This window comes from Daucus carota, chromosome 1, assembly GCF_001625215.2.
Source record: "Daucus carota subsp. sativus chromosome 1, DH1 v3.0, whole genome shotgun sequence".
Lineage (NCBI taxonomy): Eukaryota > Viridiplantae > Streptophyta > Magnoliopsida > Apiales > Apiaceae > Daucus > Daucus carota.
Genome location: NC_030381.2, coordinates 15,677,322 through 15,694,769, shown reverse-complemented (window position 1 = coordinate 15,694,769; position 17,448 = coordinate 15,677,322). Strand labels below are relative to the sequence as shown.

At 36.3% G+C, this 17,448-nt stretch overlaps 2 protein-coding genes and 1 long non-coding RNA gene across 3 annotated transcripts; 2 read left to right on the top strand and 1 right to left on the bottom strand.

The window, feature by feature from the left end:
* The first annotated feature begins 200 nt into the window (after nucleotides 1-200).
* LOC135152138 (uncharacterized) lies at nucleotides 201-4,952 on the top strand. The gene is made up of 3 exons (XR_010291316.1): nucleotides 201-380; nucleotides 2,154-2,348; nucleotides 3,230-4,952. It is a non-coding gene; the product is annotated as an uncharacterized LOC135152138 (long non-coding RNA).
* A 3,160-nt stretch (nucleotides 4,953-8,112) lies between these two features.
* On the bottom strand, nucleotides 8,113-9,306 carry LOC108217911 (uncharacterized). The gene has a single exon (XM_017390826.1). The coding sequence runs from the start codon at nucleotides 9,304-9,306 to the stop codon at nucleotides 8,113-8,115; it is 1,194 nt and encodes a 397-aa protein (XP_017246315.1).
* Nucleotides 9,307-10,585: 1,279 nt separating this feature from the next.
* On the top strand, nucleotides 10,586-16,462 carry LOC108217905 (uncharacterized). Its single transcript, XM_064092925.1, has 10 exons — nucleotides 10,586-10,682; nucleotides 10,816-10,944; nucleotides 11,039-11,329; nucleotides 11,458-11,523; nucleotides 11,617-11,673; nucleotides 11,754-12,728; nucleotides 12,820-13,278; nucleotides 13,344-13,605; nucleotides 13,687-14,705; nucleotides 14,826-16,462. The coding sequence occupies exons 1-10, from the start codon at nucleotides 10,586-10,588 to the stop codon at nucleotides 16,460-16,462; spliced, it is 4,992 nt and encodes a 1,663-aa protein (XP_063948995.1).
* Nucleotides 16,463-17,448: the final 986 nt, after the last annotated feature.

The following is a 17,448-nucleotide window of genomic DNA, read 5'->3' as shown; positions in this document are numbered from 1 at the left end:
AAATGGGACCCGCAGACCAATGTTTGATTTAAAATGCCCCGTTTTGATGATTATCTCGAAAACCGGTACTGATTGGACCCCGCTTTATTAATATAAAGCTATTAAATACGTATTTTCATGTCATATACGATCCAAAGGGGTACCAATTATTCGTAAATATAAATAGACCTTTCTATAGCTTTATTTCACCCGAAAAATCATTTCACCAGTTTCTCTGCACGAATACCGGGAGAAACCGAGCGGTGTTCTTCGTGTTCTTCATAATCAAACGAAGATTTGAAGGCGTTATTGGAATCCGATGGAGGCGTATGAATAGTCAAAACGAAGCTCTCGACGCGTAGAATATAGATTAATCGACCATAACAGTGCAGATGTATCAGGTGATTTTACATTATTTTTATAAAATTCGAATTATTTGATTTTAATTGATGAATTTTCGTAATGGATCTTGTTTGATCGTTTTGATGATTCTATGATGTAGAGCATGGTTTTCTCGTCGTTTTGATATATTATATGTTGAATTTGGAGTTCGGAATCATATGTAAAGGTTAGTTTGATTCCGGGATTGTATGTTCTTGAGTTTTCTTCGTGTGTTCTTGAAGCTTTTAATTGAAAATTCGATTTCTGAGTTCGGTTAAGTCTGGGTGAGTTTTGAGGCTTGGAATATGTTCATTGGGATGTGTAGAGTTGATTGGTATGTTTGGATTGTGCGGAGGAAGCCGTAGCGAGCTTGCCGGATATTTAAACTCCGGCGGCGTTCTTAGCTTTGATCTAATTTTCTGGCTTGATTAATGATTTGTTTTGAAATCCGAGACCATATACGAGTTCCTGGGATGCTATTTAATAAATCTGGAGTTGTTTGCTGAGTTCTGGGCGCGGTGGCAACACCGGCGACTCGCCGGCGGCGAGTCTGGGGGCGGCGACGGCGAAAATGCCGTTTAGCCCCCAAACTTTTGGAGGTGGTGAAGATTTTGTACTCTAGTTTCTTTTCTGGCAAATTGACCCCTGACACTTTTATAAGTTACACTTTACACCCTTGCCAGAAAGTTTTAAAAACTTACAAAATAAACCTTTTGATTTAATTTTCTAAAATTGTTTTATTTAATTATTTTGAATTTCAAATATAGTTTTTAATTATTTCTTTATTCAAAAATAAATCTAAATTAGTTTGTTAATTAATTTTAATTAGTAATTAATTATTTTAATTGGTCAATTAATTTAAATATTAATTGATTAATTATTTTAATTAATTATTAATTGATTTTAATTGATTAATTAATTGGATTTAATTAATCCGTTTTGATTTAAAAATTCTGAAAAATAGTTTCGAGCTTTAAAATATTTTTCCAAATTATTTTCAAGGCTCGATAATTGTTTATGAATGATTTCAAGTTCAATTTCAAGTATGTGGGACTTGATTATTTATCCGAAAGTGATTCTTTTATCGATTTTAATTCCGAGAAATGTTTAAAAATTCCAGAAAATTGCCGAAAAATCATTTTTAACCCAAGACTTGATTTAATATCAATTGGGATGGGAAACCTTATGTGTTGTGTGTTGTCTGCTATTGGTTGGATGTGTTATGTGCCGATAGGAGAGTGAGAAAACTATTTTGAGCATAACTTTTGATCCGTAAGTCGGAATCAAGTGAAACGAAAGAGAGACAGAAGTTTATAACGTCTATTTTAATATGATGTGACTATATGGCTGAGTCTATAAGGTGAATAATTGTTGATAAGTATGCATAATGTGATAATATGTGATCTAAGTGCTATCAAGTGATGATTATGTGAAGTACGTGTTAGTTTTGATATTGTGAAGTGATAAATGATTCGTATGATTGATATTGGATAAGAATATATGGATTATAGTTATTGGATTTTGTTGGTTGATTAATGATTGAGATAGGATAACAGGTGGATAGTCTTATACATAGACGAGACGATGTCGGATTTTCGATAAGGATTTATAGGATAATTGATTGGTGATATGTTATGTGGAATATGATTGACTATATGTTAAAGTCAAAGCATGCTTACGTGTTACATGGTATCCGATAAGTTTAAAGGGATATATAAGTGGGTATCGGTATACGTGATATGTATATGCGATATATTGTTTAGTGACTATAGTATTATCTTATTCTCGTAAAGGATTTGGACGAGACGTGTACGCTCGAAGACGTCAGGAAGTCGAAATGGTATTGCAAGGCGAATAAGGGATGAATCGAGTAAGCGAAGCGATGTGGCGAATAGAGTACGGCTAGAGATGGTCTAGAAATTATGATATGGATAGATTGTGAAAGTGGAAAGATGAGATAGAGATGTGAGACTGGAGTCAGATTTAAGGCAAGTATCCTAAATCCTTCTCTTGGATATATTGAAAATATTCTGATCCATTCCTTTGGTATATGTTTCAAATATTCATACCTTTCTGTGCTATATTTAAAAGTGCGAGTATTCTGATCCATTCTTTTCAATCCTCAAGTTTCTAAAGAATTCCAGCTTTATAAATCAATTCGAAGTTCAGATTGTCATTGAAGCATGTGTTGCTCAGTGATAGTTAGAGCTTTGAATGAATTGGGATCTTCTTGATTATTCAACCCGCCATTGTCATGCTGGTTTAGCAGGCTAAATTCAGTTGCTTAGCCGATAATGGAGGATACTGAATAGTTGAGGATTTCCTGAACTGTGATTTATGAAATGATGGATCATGATTTATGGATAGATTATTATCCAAGTTTGATTTGAAATTAATCTGTTGTTGATGATATTTATGAGGATGTTCTGTTGATTTACACTGACCTGTTGAATTGAATTATAGAATTGGATTATTGTTTTTATAAAATTTTGTGGACCAAATGAGTGGTCAGACCAGATGAGTGGTCATGTTAGGCCAATGAGTGCCTTGGATCCAGTGACAGAGCATGGCGGGGCCTGCTCGGGGTTAGGTATGACTGATCAGCATCCTAACCTTTGTTTTAATTAAAATGTGATAGTCCAATTCAATAATTCTCTTGGAAAGATTGAATTACTCCAGTATTCCATTGTTGCAAGGTATTGTGAATCATTCTATACAATACCTTAATCTTATGAATTTATGTCGAATCTTTTACTAAAGTATCTTGAGCCTTTGAACTTCTATCATATTGATTCACTATTGTTATTGTTTATTATTACTTGCTGAGCATTGTTGCTCACTCTTGCTATTCCTTTCTTAACCATTTCAGAAAGGATTAAAGATGAATGGCTAGTCTATGATTGCGAGTAAAGCTAAGGCTAGGCGAGGAGTGTTCAGGAAAGTTGATGAGGTTGGTGCAAGCTAGAGCTGTGCTACAGAGATTCAAGTGCAAGTCATAGCTGGAATAGTTGACAGTGATTCTTCTTATCGAAGATGATCTGATTTGGTAAGAGATGTTGTGTAATAATAGTGGTAGATTCTAATTTCAATACTGTAACCTGGATGCGATCCTGTTGTTTTAGGGGGTACAAATGTTCTCTTTCGAATCTTTTATTATGGCTTTCAAGTTTTGAAATTCAGGTTTTGAAATCATTTGATTAATATTCTCTTTCAGATCTTTTAATAAATCTTTTTGTTTTCAAATTATTTGAATTTCCATTATCAAAAAAAAAAATATACAGGTTTCCAAAGTGTTTTAAAAAGGTTTTTGTGTGGTGACGTCAGGATCCAGACCCCCGGATTCTCGGACTGTCACACCAAGGACTTGGTATGACACCCTCTCTGAGTTTTTAATTGAAAATAATTTCACTAGAGGTGTCATAGACAAAACTCTCTTTTAGAAATTGCATGATAATGATAAGATATTTGTTCAAATATATGTTGATGATATTATATTTGGTTCTACTAACGATAACTTGTGCAAGAGATTTGCTAAGTTAATGCAGAGTAATTATGAGATGAGTATGATGGGTGAGCTATCCTACTTTCTTGGTCTTCAAGTAAGCCAAAAGGAAGATGGAATCTTTATTTGCCAGTCAAAGTATGTCAGAGATCTTCTACGGAAGTACAATCTAGAAGACTGTTCACCGGAAAAGACACCCATGGCCACTGCCACTAAGCTTGACCAGGATAAATCTGGTAAGAAAGTTGATATCTCAAGCTATCGAGGTATGATTGGCTCATTACTCTATCTCACTGCTAGTAGACCAGATATTATGTTTGCAACATGTTTGTGTGCTAGGTTTCAGGCTGATCCTAAAGAATCACATCTTATAGCCGTCAAAAGAATATTTAGATATCTTAAGGGTACACCTGGTTTAGGTATTTGGTACCCTAAGAATACTAGTTTTGACTTATCCAGCTATACAGATTCTGATTATGCAGGTTGCAGGATTGATAGAAAGAGTACGTCCGGAAGCTGTCAATTTCTAGGATGTCGATTGGTTTCCTGGTACAGCAAGAAGCAACACTCAGTGTCCACTTCTACTGCTGAAGCTGAGTACATAGCTGCTGGCAGTTGTTGTGCTCAGATTCTCTGGATACGAAATCATAAATGATTATGGTATCTCTGTCGACAAAATTCCAATATTTTGTGACAACACCAGTGCCATAGCCATTTCAAACAATCCAGTGCAACACTCCAGAACCAAGCACATAGATATCAGGTATCATTTTATTCGAGAACATGTCATGAATGGTACTATGGTGTTACATTTCGTACCCACGGCTGATCAGATTGCAGACATCTTCACTAAACCACTTGATGAATCCACTTTCTCTAAGTTGGTTTGTGAGCTAGGGATGTTAAATATGCAGTGATTCTCTTTGTATATATTTTATCTGTATTTTATATATTATTATATATTTATGTGAATTCTCTGTGTAATTATATCTATTTTATTAGATTTTATATAATTATTTGTAAATTATCTGATAATTTTATGTGTGATTATGCATGTTTATTTTCCTATAATTTTCTAAGTGCTGCATACTCCCCTGTAATATTCTCTATGCATTTAGATAATTATATGTATTTATTTTGTATTTTTCAAAATTAATTAAGCATAAATATTTGATTTTAAGTTAATTCATTTTAATGAATTAAAGTTAAATTCATAAGTATTTATATTTAATTAAAGTTGAATTTTACAAAATATATGTGTAATATATTATATATTATGTGTATTAGATTTTTGATTAAATGTGCAAAAAGTTTTATTGTTTTTTTTATTTTTTATTTTTATTTTATTATTAATCAAAAATCATAATATGTATTTTGTTTCTAAAAAAAATATCTGTTTTTAAACTCGGTATGACATTTTTAGAAAATGTCATATCGGCTGTGGATTGTCTCATACGCCTCTTATATGCGGCATGACTTTTCTAAGAAAAGTCATACCGAGGCCTTGTTCTACCCTCTTTCAGACTTCGGTATGACATTTCAAAGAAAAGTCATACCTGCGCTCCGAGAATGTCATTCTCAGGCGCACGGTATGACTTTTCCTAAATAAGTCATACCGACCACTTAACAGCCATATGGTATATCTTTGAAATCCCATACCTATATTCATCATCTCCCTCAATACACACACTCGCATATAAGCACAGACATTGTTCCAAGCTCCGATTTTTTTCAAGTTTTTGCGATAAAACTTGCTGGTAACGATTATTCAAGTGTAAAAACTTGCTGGCTACTTAGTTTAATCAAGAAAACAGTCGAATTGCTGCCCGATTTCACCGAGTTTTCGAACCCCCTTTCGACTGAGTTTGAACGATTCCGACCGAGTTAGCACGAGTTGTCACTGGTTCTGTGAATCTGTGGCCGTTGACTTTCCGTTTGTATTGATCTATGGTGATTTTGATTCAATTGATTTCGAAACCCTTGTTCTTGGACTTCGAATTTTAGGGTTTTTAGAGCTAATTTGGGGATTTTTGATTGTGTGGAGCTTAAGACATTGTTTGGGGACTTAGCATTTGCCATTTTAAATTAATTAAATTTAATTCGATTTTCCTCATTTAAATCGAATTATTAATTAATTAATTGATTTTTTAATTATTAATTGAAATTTGTGAGAAATTTGAAAATTAATATTTTATTTGAAAAATTCTCACTTAATTTAATTTTTAATTCTAAAAATGGCCGGTCGTTTTGTAATTGAGGAGACGAATTTGAATGGTTTCTTTGACCCCGAGGCCAGTTTGGTTCGTTTTAGACCGTGGGTCCGTTTTCTGAATAGTCAGTCGCTCGTCAGCAATGCTATTACAGCTCCTGCAGAACTCCAGATTCAACCTATACAGGATTTCTACTCGTCAGCATTGAATACTACGTTGTTGGATAATTATCGTATGTCTGAAGAAGTACATGGTGGACGTACTATTCATATCAACACTGATGATGTGAATAGAATACTTGGGTTTCCGAGGGAGAATTTTGCTGAATTACCCACTAAAGATGAACTCTCCCAATTCTTTCAGACAATCTTGTATCAGGGAGAAATTAATTTGCCGAGGATGTTGAAAGGCAATCTGAAGCCCGAGTGGGATCTTTTCTTCGACACTTTGGCCAAAGTGTTTGCTCCTACCACTCGCAAGAACTTTAGTGTTATATCTTCCTTGCTTCAGAAGATTGGGTTCTGTATTGCTCATGATCGCCCGATCAACTTTGGTAAACTCGTACTTCAAGAAATACTTACAAAGTTGGGACCACTAAAGAGCAGATCAGTCGAGCAGAATGCAAAGGTTGCATGCTTTTATCCACGATTTATCATGTTGTTTTTGAATGATAAAATGACTGATGCTGAGAAGGAACACTACATCAACTCTCCAGTGGCACCAGTTCCTCGTGCCTGCACTAAGTTGATGACTCAACTAGATAACAAGAATAAATTTGCAGATGTTCCTCTTGTCACCACTCCTCATATGCTGCAAATGTTCAACGCTCCTCTGCAGCCTATCAACTTCAAGTAGTTTCTCCTCCACAGCAACAACAGCAACAACAGCCGCAACAACCTCAACCCCTGCAGATTCAACAACCACAACAACAACATCAATCACCTCAACAATCTCAGGAAGCACAGTCATCACACCATTCATCCAACCAATCATCATATCACTCCCCTACTGCTATAAGTGGTCGTTCAATCAAGACAAAGATCTACAACGTTTAAACATGTTGGGAGTCCCTGCTGCTGAAGGAATATAATTTTATAAGTATTTCTTTAATTATTTCACTTATCAAATAATTAAATTAGTTGTATAATTTATTTATTAAATTGATTCACCTTCGAATTAATTTAATTTATGAATTTATATAATTAATATAATTAAGTGAGTAATTATTGAATATTTATTCAATTGAAAATTACATGTTTTATACATTTTATAACTCGGTATGACTTTGTTAAACAATGTCATACCGTGTTAATCATACTGACTTTAGCAGTCGGTATGACTTTGTTTTACAAAGTCATACCGTGTCCTGTACCATGGCTTTCTCCACCTGACTTTCTTAAGTCATACCGTGTGGTTGTGTATGACATATGGCAATGTCATACCGTGTGTAGCCGTATGACATTCTCTAATGTCATACCGTTTGAGGTATTATGACTTAATATGTCATACCAGTTGGTGTCTCATGGCTTTGTATGATTAAGTCATACCGATTGAAGAGTAGTGGCCAAGCAAGAAAGTCATACCGCACCTGGCAGTATGACATTCTTTAATTATGTCATTCCTTCTCTTCTTTTGGCATGTCTTTGCTTTGTATTGTCATTCCTAAGCTAGAAAGTCATTCCTTTCAATGTCATACCTAACTGTAAGTGATTTGCCTATAAATATGGCTTCACTTCTTCATTTCTAAGTTGTTCAAGCATTGTAAAAGCTTTCAAGTTGTTTGTAACTTGCAATTGTTATATCCACAGTTTTTTGTGCTTTGATCACTCGGTTGTTTTAATCACTAAGTTAGAATACATCCTGTCGAATTTATTCTACGAACTTTAGTGGATATTAAAACGAACCATATTAATTATATAACGACTTAAAACATTGTTATATTAATTAAAATAAAATCTGATTAACAAGTTTAATTCAAATCAGATTATTCCGCCGCGATTTTTTGTGACGATTGTATTCAACCCCCCTTTGGCAATCGTTTCAGGACCTAACAAAATGTTTGATCAGTAGAAGCATCATATGTTTCAACACCAATGCTATTAGTGGTTGCATGTACACGTCAATGCTATTCTTCGGGGATTCTGGACCTGATATAAGCGTTGAGAGTATAAGGTTTTCTATCTTCATACACAACCAAGGAGGAAGATTGTAATTTACCAGAACTATTGGCCATGTACTATGATTAATATTCATCGAACGGAAAGGATTGAATCCATCCGATGCTACACCTAGTCTGATGTTCCTATATTCTGACGAAAAATGGGGATAAAGTGCATCCATGTTCTTCCAAGCCTCTGCATCAGCAGGATGCCTAAGTTTCCCATCCTTTTTACGTCCAAGTGCATGCCACGACATAAGTTTTGAATAGTCTTTGCACATAAACAATCTCTGCAACCTTGGTCTTAGTGGAAAATAGCGCATCACATTTGCCGCGACTTTACGAGGCACCTTCTCAGCTTCATTGTCGTTCGTGCTTGTCTTCGAAACTACAACCCACCTAGACAGACCACATGTTTTACATTCTTCATCCTTCTCATTTTCACCCCAATAAAGCATACAACTATTGGGACACGCGTGTATCTTTTTATAATCGAGACCCAAATCTCTAATTATACTCTTAGCAGCGTTGAAGGACAGGGGAATATTTGCCGCTGGAAAAGCTTCTTTGATTAATTCTAGTATATCCCCAAACCCCGATTCCGTAATTCCATGAACACACTTCAAGGAATAAAGTCGGACAATGAAAGTTAATCTAGAAAAATTTGTACAGACTTGATATAAGGGAAGCTTTCCCTCTTCCAGATGGCTATAAAATTTCTTAGTATCAGAGTTTAGTCCATTACTACGATGCAACATTTTTTCTAGATTATCACCAAAATCTATATTGTTTTCTAAGTCTATAGCCTCATCATTACATTCATAATCAGGGACACGATATTGTGAAACTTCTACAATCCAGTTTGCATACAGTGAAAGAGGACCACTGCATATGAGATGATCGTAGACAATATCTCGATGTTTCCACTTGATGTTCTTACAGTTTCTACAAGGGCATAACATTTCTTCACCTACAGCCACTTTGGGAAATGCATTTTTTATAAACTCTTTGATCCCTTTTATATAATCCTGACTGTACTTTGGAAAGTTTATCCAAAGATCATTACTGTCATCCATCACTACAGTTACAACAATTCAAACTGTTAATGGACAGTTGCTAATGAAATGAGGTGAGAGCTGACCAGACAGGAAATTATCTGATAGACCTAGTTTAATTAGACATCTGTTTAAGATTTGAAAAGGACAAAGGTCCAGTTAGCAAATTCACAGCAAGAGCCAAGAAGGTGAGCTTGGTACACGATCTCGGGAGGTATACTAGAGTTTTAATAATTCTTCCTAGTAACTTTTCAATCACATGTACTCATATATAATCACCAAATGCTTCCTCTATAACATCTCTCTATATTATAGTTTCTGCTGCGTCTTTTGTACAGTAACTACCCCCTAATAAACTGACCCCAGCTTTCCACTTATTTGCAAAAATGCCACCGTTTTATCCTGGCTTGCCACGTTAGCTCCTGCTGTGTAGGCTCATTCCTCTTACAGACACATACAAAGAAATCAGCTTCTCGGACAAGCTGGGTTCTCCACACAAAGCTTCTCGCCGACTCAACAAGTGAGTACGCTTTCTAATTTCACCACCACAGTCTTTCAATTCTAATTTTGTCGGACCACCGTATTTTCTACCTACCGTGCATAATGTCCAATGTTTGTTTACTAACTTTATATGAATTTATCAAGCTTCTATGATATTATATCTTTGCTGAGGTTCATATTGTGATTTTTCAATATTTTTTGTGCGTGTCTAGGATGATGAAGACAATTCCTGGCGATTGTTCACCTCTGAAGACATGGTACAGGGTATGTATGTTTTTAGTTTTTTGATTTATGGATAAATGGCGTGTCTCCTCTTGGCTGTGGTTCATGTCTCTATTTTACTTTGTTTTAGGTTACAAAGCACTTAAAAGACGAAAGAAGGCTCGGATTGTGAAGAACCATGCGGATTTTCAGTTCACGGAAACACTTGGAGAAGCAAACATCTCTTCTGTCAGGGGAAGAAGTGAGTGTTTTTGTGCATTCAATTTTTTTTCACAGTTGTCATGGTAGCTGGGAAATAGTGATGTGTTGTATTATTGAATATTGTTTTGAGCTTTGTCAAGAAATAGTATTTGTGTTAGTGTAGTTGTTGATGCACGTTTCAGGTAGGTATTTTAAGTTTGTTGTCAAACTTTGTTTGTTGTGAAATATGTAAATGAGTGTCATTAATTTAATCATTGTTTGTAATGCAATTTGGGATTGATTTACTGTTATTTAAAGAGAAAGGTATACGGTCTTATATACTTTTCACCACCATTCAATTGCAGAGAAACACCAGCTTAATAGTCCATCTGCCGGCATGATACACAAAATCGATGAATTAGGTTCATCTGCAGTAGATATGGACATTCCTAATGCAACTCCAAAGTCTACAATCACCTCTGTGCGCGAGACGTGTAATAACACAGTCTACACATCATAAAGATGACAGCCTTTTAGAATTTGTTGCTATTGCTAATACTAATTGATTAATGTTGTTTACTGAAAATTACACAATCTGACATGATATAGTACCTGAATAAATTGCAGCGACTCGCCATGTTAATAGTCCATTTACTGGCGTTTTAGACAACGCTGAAATGCTACGGTCAATAGCAGTAGATATGGACATTCCATCTGCAACACCAAAGTCTACAATCACATCTCTGCACGAGACGTGTAATAACTCAAACTTCACATCAAAATAAGTTTTTTTCTGATCTTTGTTGCTTCGTAAACAACAAAGAATTGATTTGTTTGTCAATTAATGCAGGGAGAAGTGAATCTTGCAATAGCAAATTCCAAAGACATGATCGATCAAGTAGAACTCCCTTTGCTGACATAACCAACACGGTGCAACGCAATACATCACATAACAATAATGACAGAGTTAAAGGAAAAGGGAAAAAAACAGAAATGGAGAGCAATAATGGAATAGACAAAGGGAAAGGCAAATCTGTTAATTTGGAGGATGCAACTCTTAAAGAGTGGAGTCGAAACCTGTTTGAGGAGGAATTTAGCACTAATCCTAGCCGTGACAGTGTCTTATATGATGAGAATTTGGGTAAGATATCTTGCAGGTTCTTATAGATTGTTTAATGTGATGTTGATTATGTAAACAGTCTCTTTTTTATCAGTTGACGTAATGAATATTTAGTTGATTAACTTTACGGGTATTTAATATTATTGTAGAAGAGACAAGATGTGAACCTCAAATTTTATCGGATGATTCCGAGACTGACTTGGAAAATTCACACGGTATGCATTGCTTATACTTATATGCTTATACTTATACACCTTGGTCTTTGGTTGACGCTATTCCAGTCTTATAATTATATTAACTGTGTCCAGAAGTTGATGATGGAGATGACCTGTTTGATGATGAAAGTGATGTAGAAAATGATACAGGTCTGTAAATAAATATATAGCAGAGCCATCTTAAACACACCTGTTTATTTTTTGACATGTGTATAATTTTTTCCTGGCAGAGAATAACAATCCAAATGAAACCAAATCCCAGAAGCGGTGTACTCGTGGTTCCAAATACCTTATACCTGAGGAATATGCTACCCTTGGTGGCCCTTCAAAAGTATGCAGCTCGTGCAATGCTATGATGTGGCATGAGGAGCGTGTCAACAAGAACGTGACAAAAGGCCAACCACTGTTTTCTATATGTTGCAGAAAAGGAGAAGTTAAATTACCAGATCCATTGCCGACTCCAAGTTATCTGGATAATCTTTATAAAGATTTAACTAGAGGCCCAGATTTCCAAAGAAGCATCAGGATCTACAATGCTATGTTTGCCTTCACTTCTGCTGGTGGGAATGTTGACCATTCTATAAACAGAGGAAGGGGACCCTACATATATCGGCTAAATGGCCAAAATCACCACGTGTTTGGTTCTTTAATTCCTGATGATGGGGACACTCCCAAATTCTGTCAGCTCTACATATATGACACAACAAATGAGGTTAATAACCGTCTGCGTTGGGTGAATGTTTCTGATCAACAGCCTGTGGATGCGGAGATTGTAGAAGGATTGATTAGGATGCTTGATAATACTAATGAATTGGCGAAAAAGTTCCGCAGTGCACGTGATCGTTGGGAGAATAACGATATTTGCGATTTGAAAGTTGAACTTAAAGTATGTCGTGCTGAGAATGGGAGGGAAAATCATATCTCTGCTTCCAATGAAGTTGCTGGCATTATGGTTGGTTCTAGCTCAAACACTACTCCAGATCGTGATATAATTATTGAGCCGAAGTTTGGAAAGCTAAAACGGGTATCCTACATTCATCCAAAACTGATGGCACTACAATATCCTCTTCTTTTCCCAAATGGTGAAGACGGATACCATGACAAGATTCCATTTCAGAGTGCTGATTTGTCTAATCTTAAAGAGCGAGATTATATATCAATGAAAGATTATTACGCTTACCGGTTCCACGTCAGGCAAAATCAGTGTAAGTTTCAGTTCTGTTGCATGTATTTCTATTAAATTTTTTAACTTCATTCCATGGCTTAATAACTTAAAATTGACTATGAAATCTGTAGCTTTGACAGACCGTTTAGGTGGGAGGTTATTCCAGCAGTATGTTGTTGATGCCTTTTCTTCCATTGAACAGACACGTTTATGGTGGTTTCGGAAGAATCAAACAATTCTGCGCAATGAACTATACAGTCATATTTGTGATTCTGTTCGCAAAGGAGATTTGGCTTCATCTAATGTTGGCAAAGGTGTCATCTTACCATCTGGATTTGTAGGATCAAAACGATACATGCAACAAAACTTTCAGGACGCGCTAGCTGTGTGCCGCCATGTTGGTCACCCTGATATCTTCCTAACAATGACAACAAATCCATTGTGGGATGAAATTCAAAAGATGATGCAGTTTCTTCCGGGCTGTAAGTCTGAAAATTCACCGGATATCATATCTCGAGTGTTTCGCCTAAAATTAGACCAGCTGACCACAGATATAAAGAAGAAAGCATATTTTGGTGTTTGTGTTGGAGGTACTATTTTTTTACCTTTGTTTCCATAGTATGGATTATTACTTTACATACCTTTCTAATCACAGTTTCAACAGTTATGTATGTTGTAGAGTTTCAGAAACGAGGTCTTCCCCATGTGCATATGCTAATTTGGCTTGATAGTAAATCCAAGATTTATCTGAAAAACAATGTTGACAAATTCGTGTCTGCGGAGATACCTGATCCTGTTAAAGATCCTGTTGGATATGCTGCAGTGAAAGCTTTTATGATTCATGGTCCGTGCGGACTGCAAAACACTAAATCTCCCTGCATGAAAGGTCTTAAATGTATTAGGCATTTCCCTAAAAAGTGAGTAGTGGATCATTTTTATATTTTCCCGCGCTTCTAATTTGTTTTTTTTCATATTTAATAAAAAAATTTGGTTATTAGGTACTCTGCCCGGACTACATTTGATGAAAGTGGGTTTCCTATTTACCGGAGGCGAAGACAGAACATAACTGTTAAAGTTCGTAATGCAGAGTTGGATAACCAATGGGTGGTCCCTTACAATCGCGATTTGTTGGTCAAGTATCAATGTCACATGAACATTGAGATTTGTTGCCATGCTCGGAGTCTGAAATACCTCTTTAAGTACTGTCTAAAGGGCCACGATACTGCAACTGTACATGTCACTGGAAGGAAGAAGAGAAGCTCAGTCCAGAATCCCGGTGAAGGTCTAGATGAAATTGATGCATACTTTGATGGTCGCTACATCTGTGGTGCAGAGTCGGCTTACCGGATTTTTGGTTTTCCTATACACCATCGCACAATTTCTGTGGAGCGACTGCCATTCCATTTACCAGGTCAAAAAAACTGCACATTCCATTCTAGCCAACCATTAGACAAGGTTGTTGATCGTGAGAAGAATAGGCTCAGCAAGTTGGAAGCATTTTTTGAGTTATGCACTGTTAATGTAATGGCTCAGCAATATACGTATCAAGAAATACCCGAGCATTTCGTTTGGGATGATGGCCATAGGAAATGGAATCCAAGGAAGAGAGGATTTCAAATTGGGCGACTATCCTACACACATCATAGCAGTGGTGAAGTTTGGTTTATGCGGCTTTTGCTAACCAAAGTACGTGGTCCAACTTCTTTCAAAAGTCTTAGGACTGTCAATGGAAAAGAGTATGATTCTTTTCGTGATGCTTGCAAAGAGTATGGATTGCTGGATGATGACAGGGAATGGCATGAGGTGTTAAATCAATGTTCGTCTGGTGGCTTACCTCCTCAAATCAGGCAGCTTTTTGTTCACATTATTGTCAACTGCAAGGTCACTGATTTATTTGATCTGTGGACTATGCACTGGAAGCAAATGGTCGATGATATCGTTTTAAAAAGGAGGCGTTTAAATAATGATGATAGTTTGATGCTGGATGACAAGCAGCTGCAATTTTATGCCCTTGCAGGTAGTAGAGCTCTTAGTCAATTTTAATTTTTTCCAGTTCTTTATAAATTATAAATTTATTAAATTAATTATTAACAGAATCATGTTAACATTACAAGTTTGAACTATGTTTGTTTTGCAGAGATTGATGATTTGCTCCGTTCAATAGGCAAGTCATTAAAAAATTTTCCTCAACTGCCCCAACCACCGGAGAACTATCTCAACCATGGAACTAATAATCTGATTCTAGAAGAAACCAACTACAATATTACTGAAATGGAAAGAGAGAACCAGAAATTGCTGTCTACCATGAATGAGGAACAATTGAACGTGTACAATGCAATTTTAGATTCTGTGGGGAAGAATGAAGGTGGTCTTTATTTTGTTCATGGCAGCGGCGGTTGTGGCAAGACCTTCCTTTGGAGAACTTTGATTTCCAAGTTAAGGTCACAAGGTGACATTGTTCTTCCAGTTGCTTCTTCGGGGATTGCTGCCACACTTATGCCAGGAGGTCGAACTGCGCATTCGAGGTTTAAGATACCTATTGTGCTTGACGAATTATCTGTTTGTGCTATAGGAAATAAATCAGACATTGCGGAGTTGATTAGGCATACAAAACTTATTATCTGGGATGAGGCTCCGATGCAACACAGGTTTGCTTTTGAATGTTTTGACCGCTCACTCAGAGATATTATGAAGTCGTCTGACCCAGCGCGCGCAGCTCTACCTTTTGGAGGAATCACAGTAGTACTTGGAGGAGATTTTAGGCAAATTCTTCCAGTTATACCTCATGGAGACAGGGCTGAGATATTGGGAGCGTGTATAACCAGGTCAAGACTTTGGAATATCTGTAAAATCTTCATTCTAAAAAGAAACATGCGACTCAATAAAGGGACGTCTCAGTCTGAAATTGATGAAGTCAATGAATTTGCCAAATGGGTGCTTCAAGTAGGAGATGGAAATGTGGAAGGTGGTGAGGAAGCTGAAAAAACTTTTAAGGAGGATGGTATTCAGGTGCCTATGAAATTTTGTGATTTGGAAAATGACAACTCTGTCGAGAACATGATTCGCAGCATATATCCAGATTTTGTTGAGAATTCAAGCAATGCAAAGTATTTGAGTGATAGGGCCATTTTGACTCCTACTAACCAAACTGTTGGTCACCTAAATTCTCTCATTGTGGATATGATACCTGGCGACGCAGTGACTTATTATAGTGTTGATAATGCAGAAGATTTTGCTGGCACAGAGGATGATTTACAGTCTGCATTTCCTATTGAGTATCTGAATTCTCTTAGCATTCCAGGTATGCCTGCTCATGATTTGAAGTTGAAGGTTGGTGTAGTTGTCATGCTGATGAGGAATTTGAATCAAACACTTGGACTTTGCAATGGAACTAGAATGATTGTGACCAAGTGTTTGAAATATTGCGTAGAGTGTGAAGTGATATCTGGCACCTTCATCGGAACAAGGCACTTTATTCCTAGAATGGAGTTATGTCCAAGTGATTCTGTACTCCCTTTCAAGCTGGTAAGGAAGCAAATGCCCCTGCAAATTTGCTATGCTATGACCATAAACAAATCTCAGGGACAATCTTTAAAAACAGTTGGTCTATTTCTCCCAAAACCTGTCTTCACACATGATCAGTTCTATGTTGCTATTAGCCGTGTGACATCTCCTGGAGGTTTAAAGATTTTTATTGATGACGACCGTGGTTTTCCAACTAATATTACCCAAAATGTAGTGTACAAAGAAGTTTTCTATGCGCTGCCTAGGTAGAACTTTAGATTGCTCTGTGCATACACAGAAATGCAGTATGGTTTAATTTTATTTCAATTAGCCTGTCAAGGCTTTGTTATCCTGTCTTTTGTTAACTACTCTTTCATTGAAAATGTTGTGTTTACTATCAGTATGCCTTCCTCAGCTTTTTAATACATGGTATTGTTAAGGTTGTTGGTTAGTACTGTGATATGATTTGCAGTTAAGAGGACGTCGATATCAGTCCATGTTTATAGTTCATGACTTCAAAAACAATGGACTTTTTTCATGGAACCACTTAAGTACACACCAAATTTCTCCTGCCATTGAAGTTATATAATTGGTTGTGAATGATTCAATGAGGCAGCTATCTATGTATATTAAAGCAGCAATAAGCAAAGTACTTAGGAATGCAAAAGCTAACTTTTTGGAAATAATCCATTACCAAATACTGCCAAGTTGTATATTCTTACAAGAGCAAAAGATCACAGTCATTGAAATCAAAAGCTAACCATTTAACAAAAGTCAGTAATACTTATAAAGATTCAGCCAACATTCTGATACGTAATCAAGCAATAAGGGACAATCCAATTTAATTAGAACTACACGTTTTCCGTCACATGAAATGTTTCATTCCCAGCATAAGTGAAGACCAAATTCTGACCCTCATACAGTTTATTCTTGAGAGTGAACTCATTCCAGCCAACTCCGAGGCGACATGTCTTCTTCCTCCTTAGAATGCCCATTTTGTAAGACTTTGAACCCATGATTAGTGTTACAATTGTTCCTTTCTTCCACTTTTTATACATTTCAAACAAAAACCTGGGAAGAAACTAAATCCAAAAAGAGAAGGAGTCAGAGTCGTTTATGCGTAATAGCACCTTAGTAAATGTATTTAAAAACACAACTAACCACTCCATGGTAGTTCTGATCGACATGTGACCTCAAGAGATTGATAGTGAAACTAATAGGATCTGCAGAAGTCTGACCATTTGCATCTGCTTCTT

Bases quoted from the DNA above. Each gene is read 5' to 3' on its own strand.
- LOC108217911 (XM_017390826.1), bottom strand. From the start codon at position 9,306: ATGGATGACAGTAATGATCTTTGGATAAACTTTCCAAAGTACAGTCAG.
- LOC108217905 (XM_064092925.1), top strand. From the start codon at position 10,586: ATGATACACAAAATCGATGAATTAGGTTCATCTGCAGTAGATATGGAC. The intron at 11,524-11,616 runs GTATGCATTGCT...AACTGTGTCCAG, and splicing joins TGACTTGGAAAATTCACACG to AAGTTGATGATGGAGATGAC. The intron at 12,729-12,819 runs GTAAGTTTCAGT...TGAAATCTGTAG, and splicing joins CCACGTCAGGCAAAATCAGT to CTTTGACAGACCGTTTAGGT.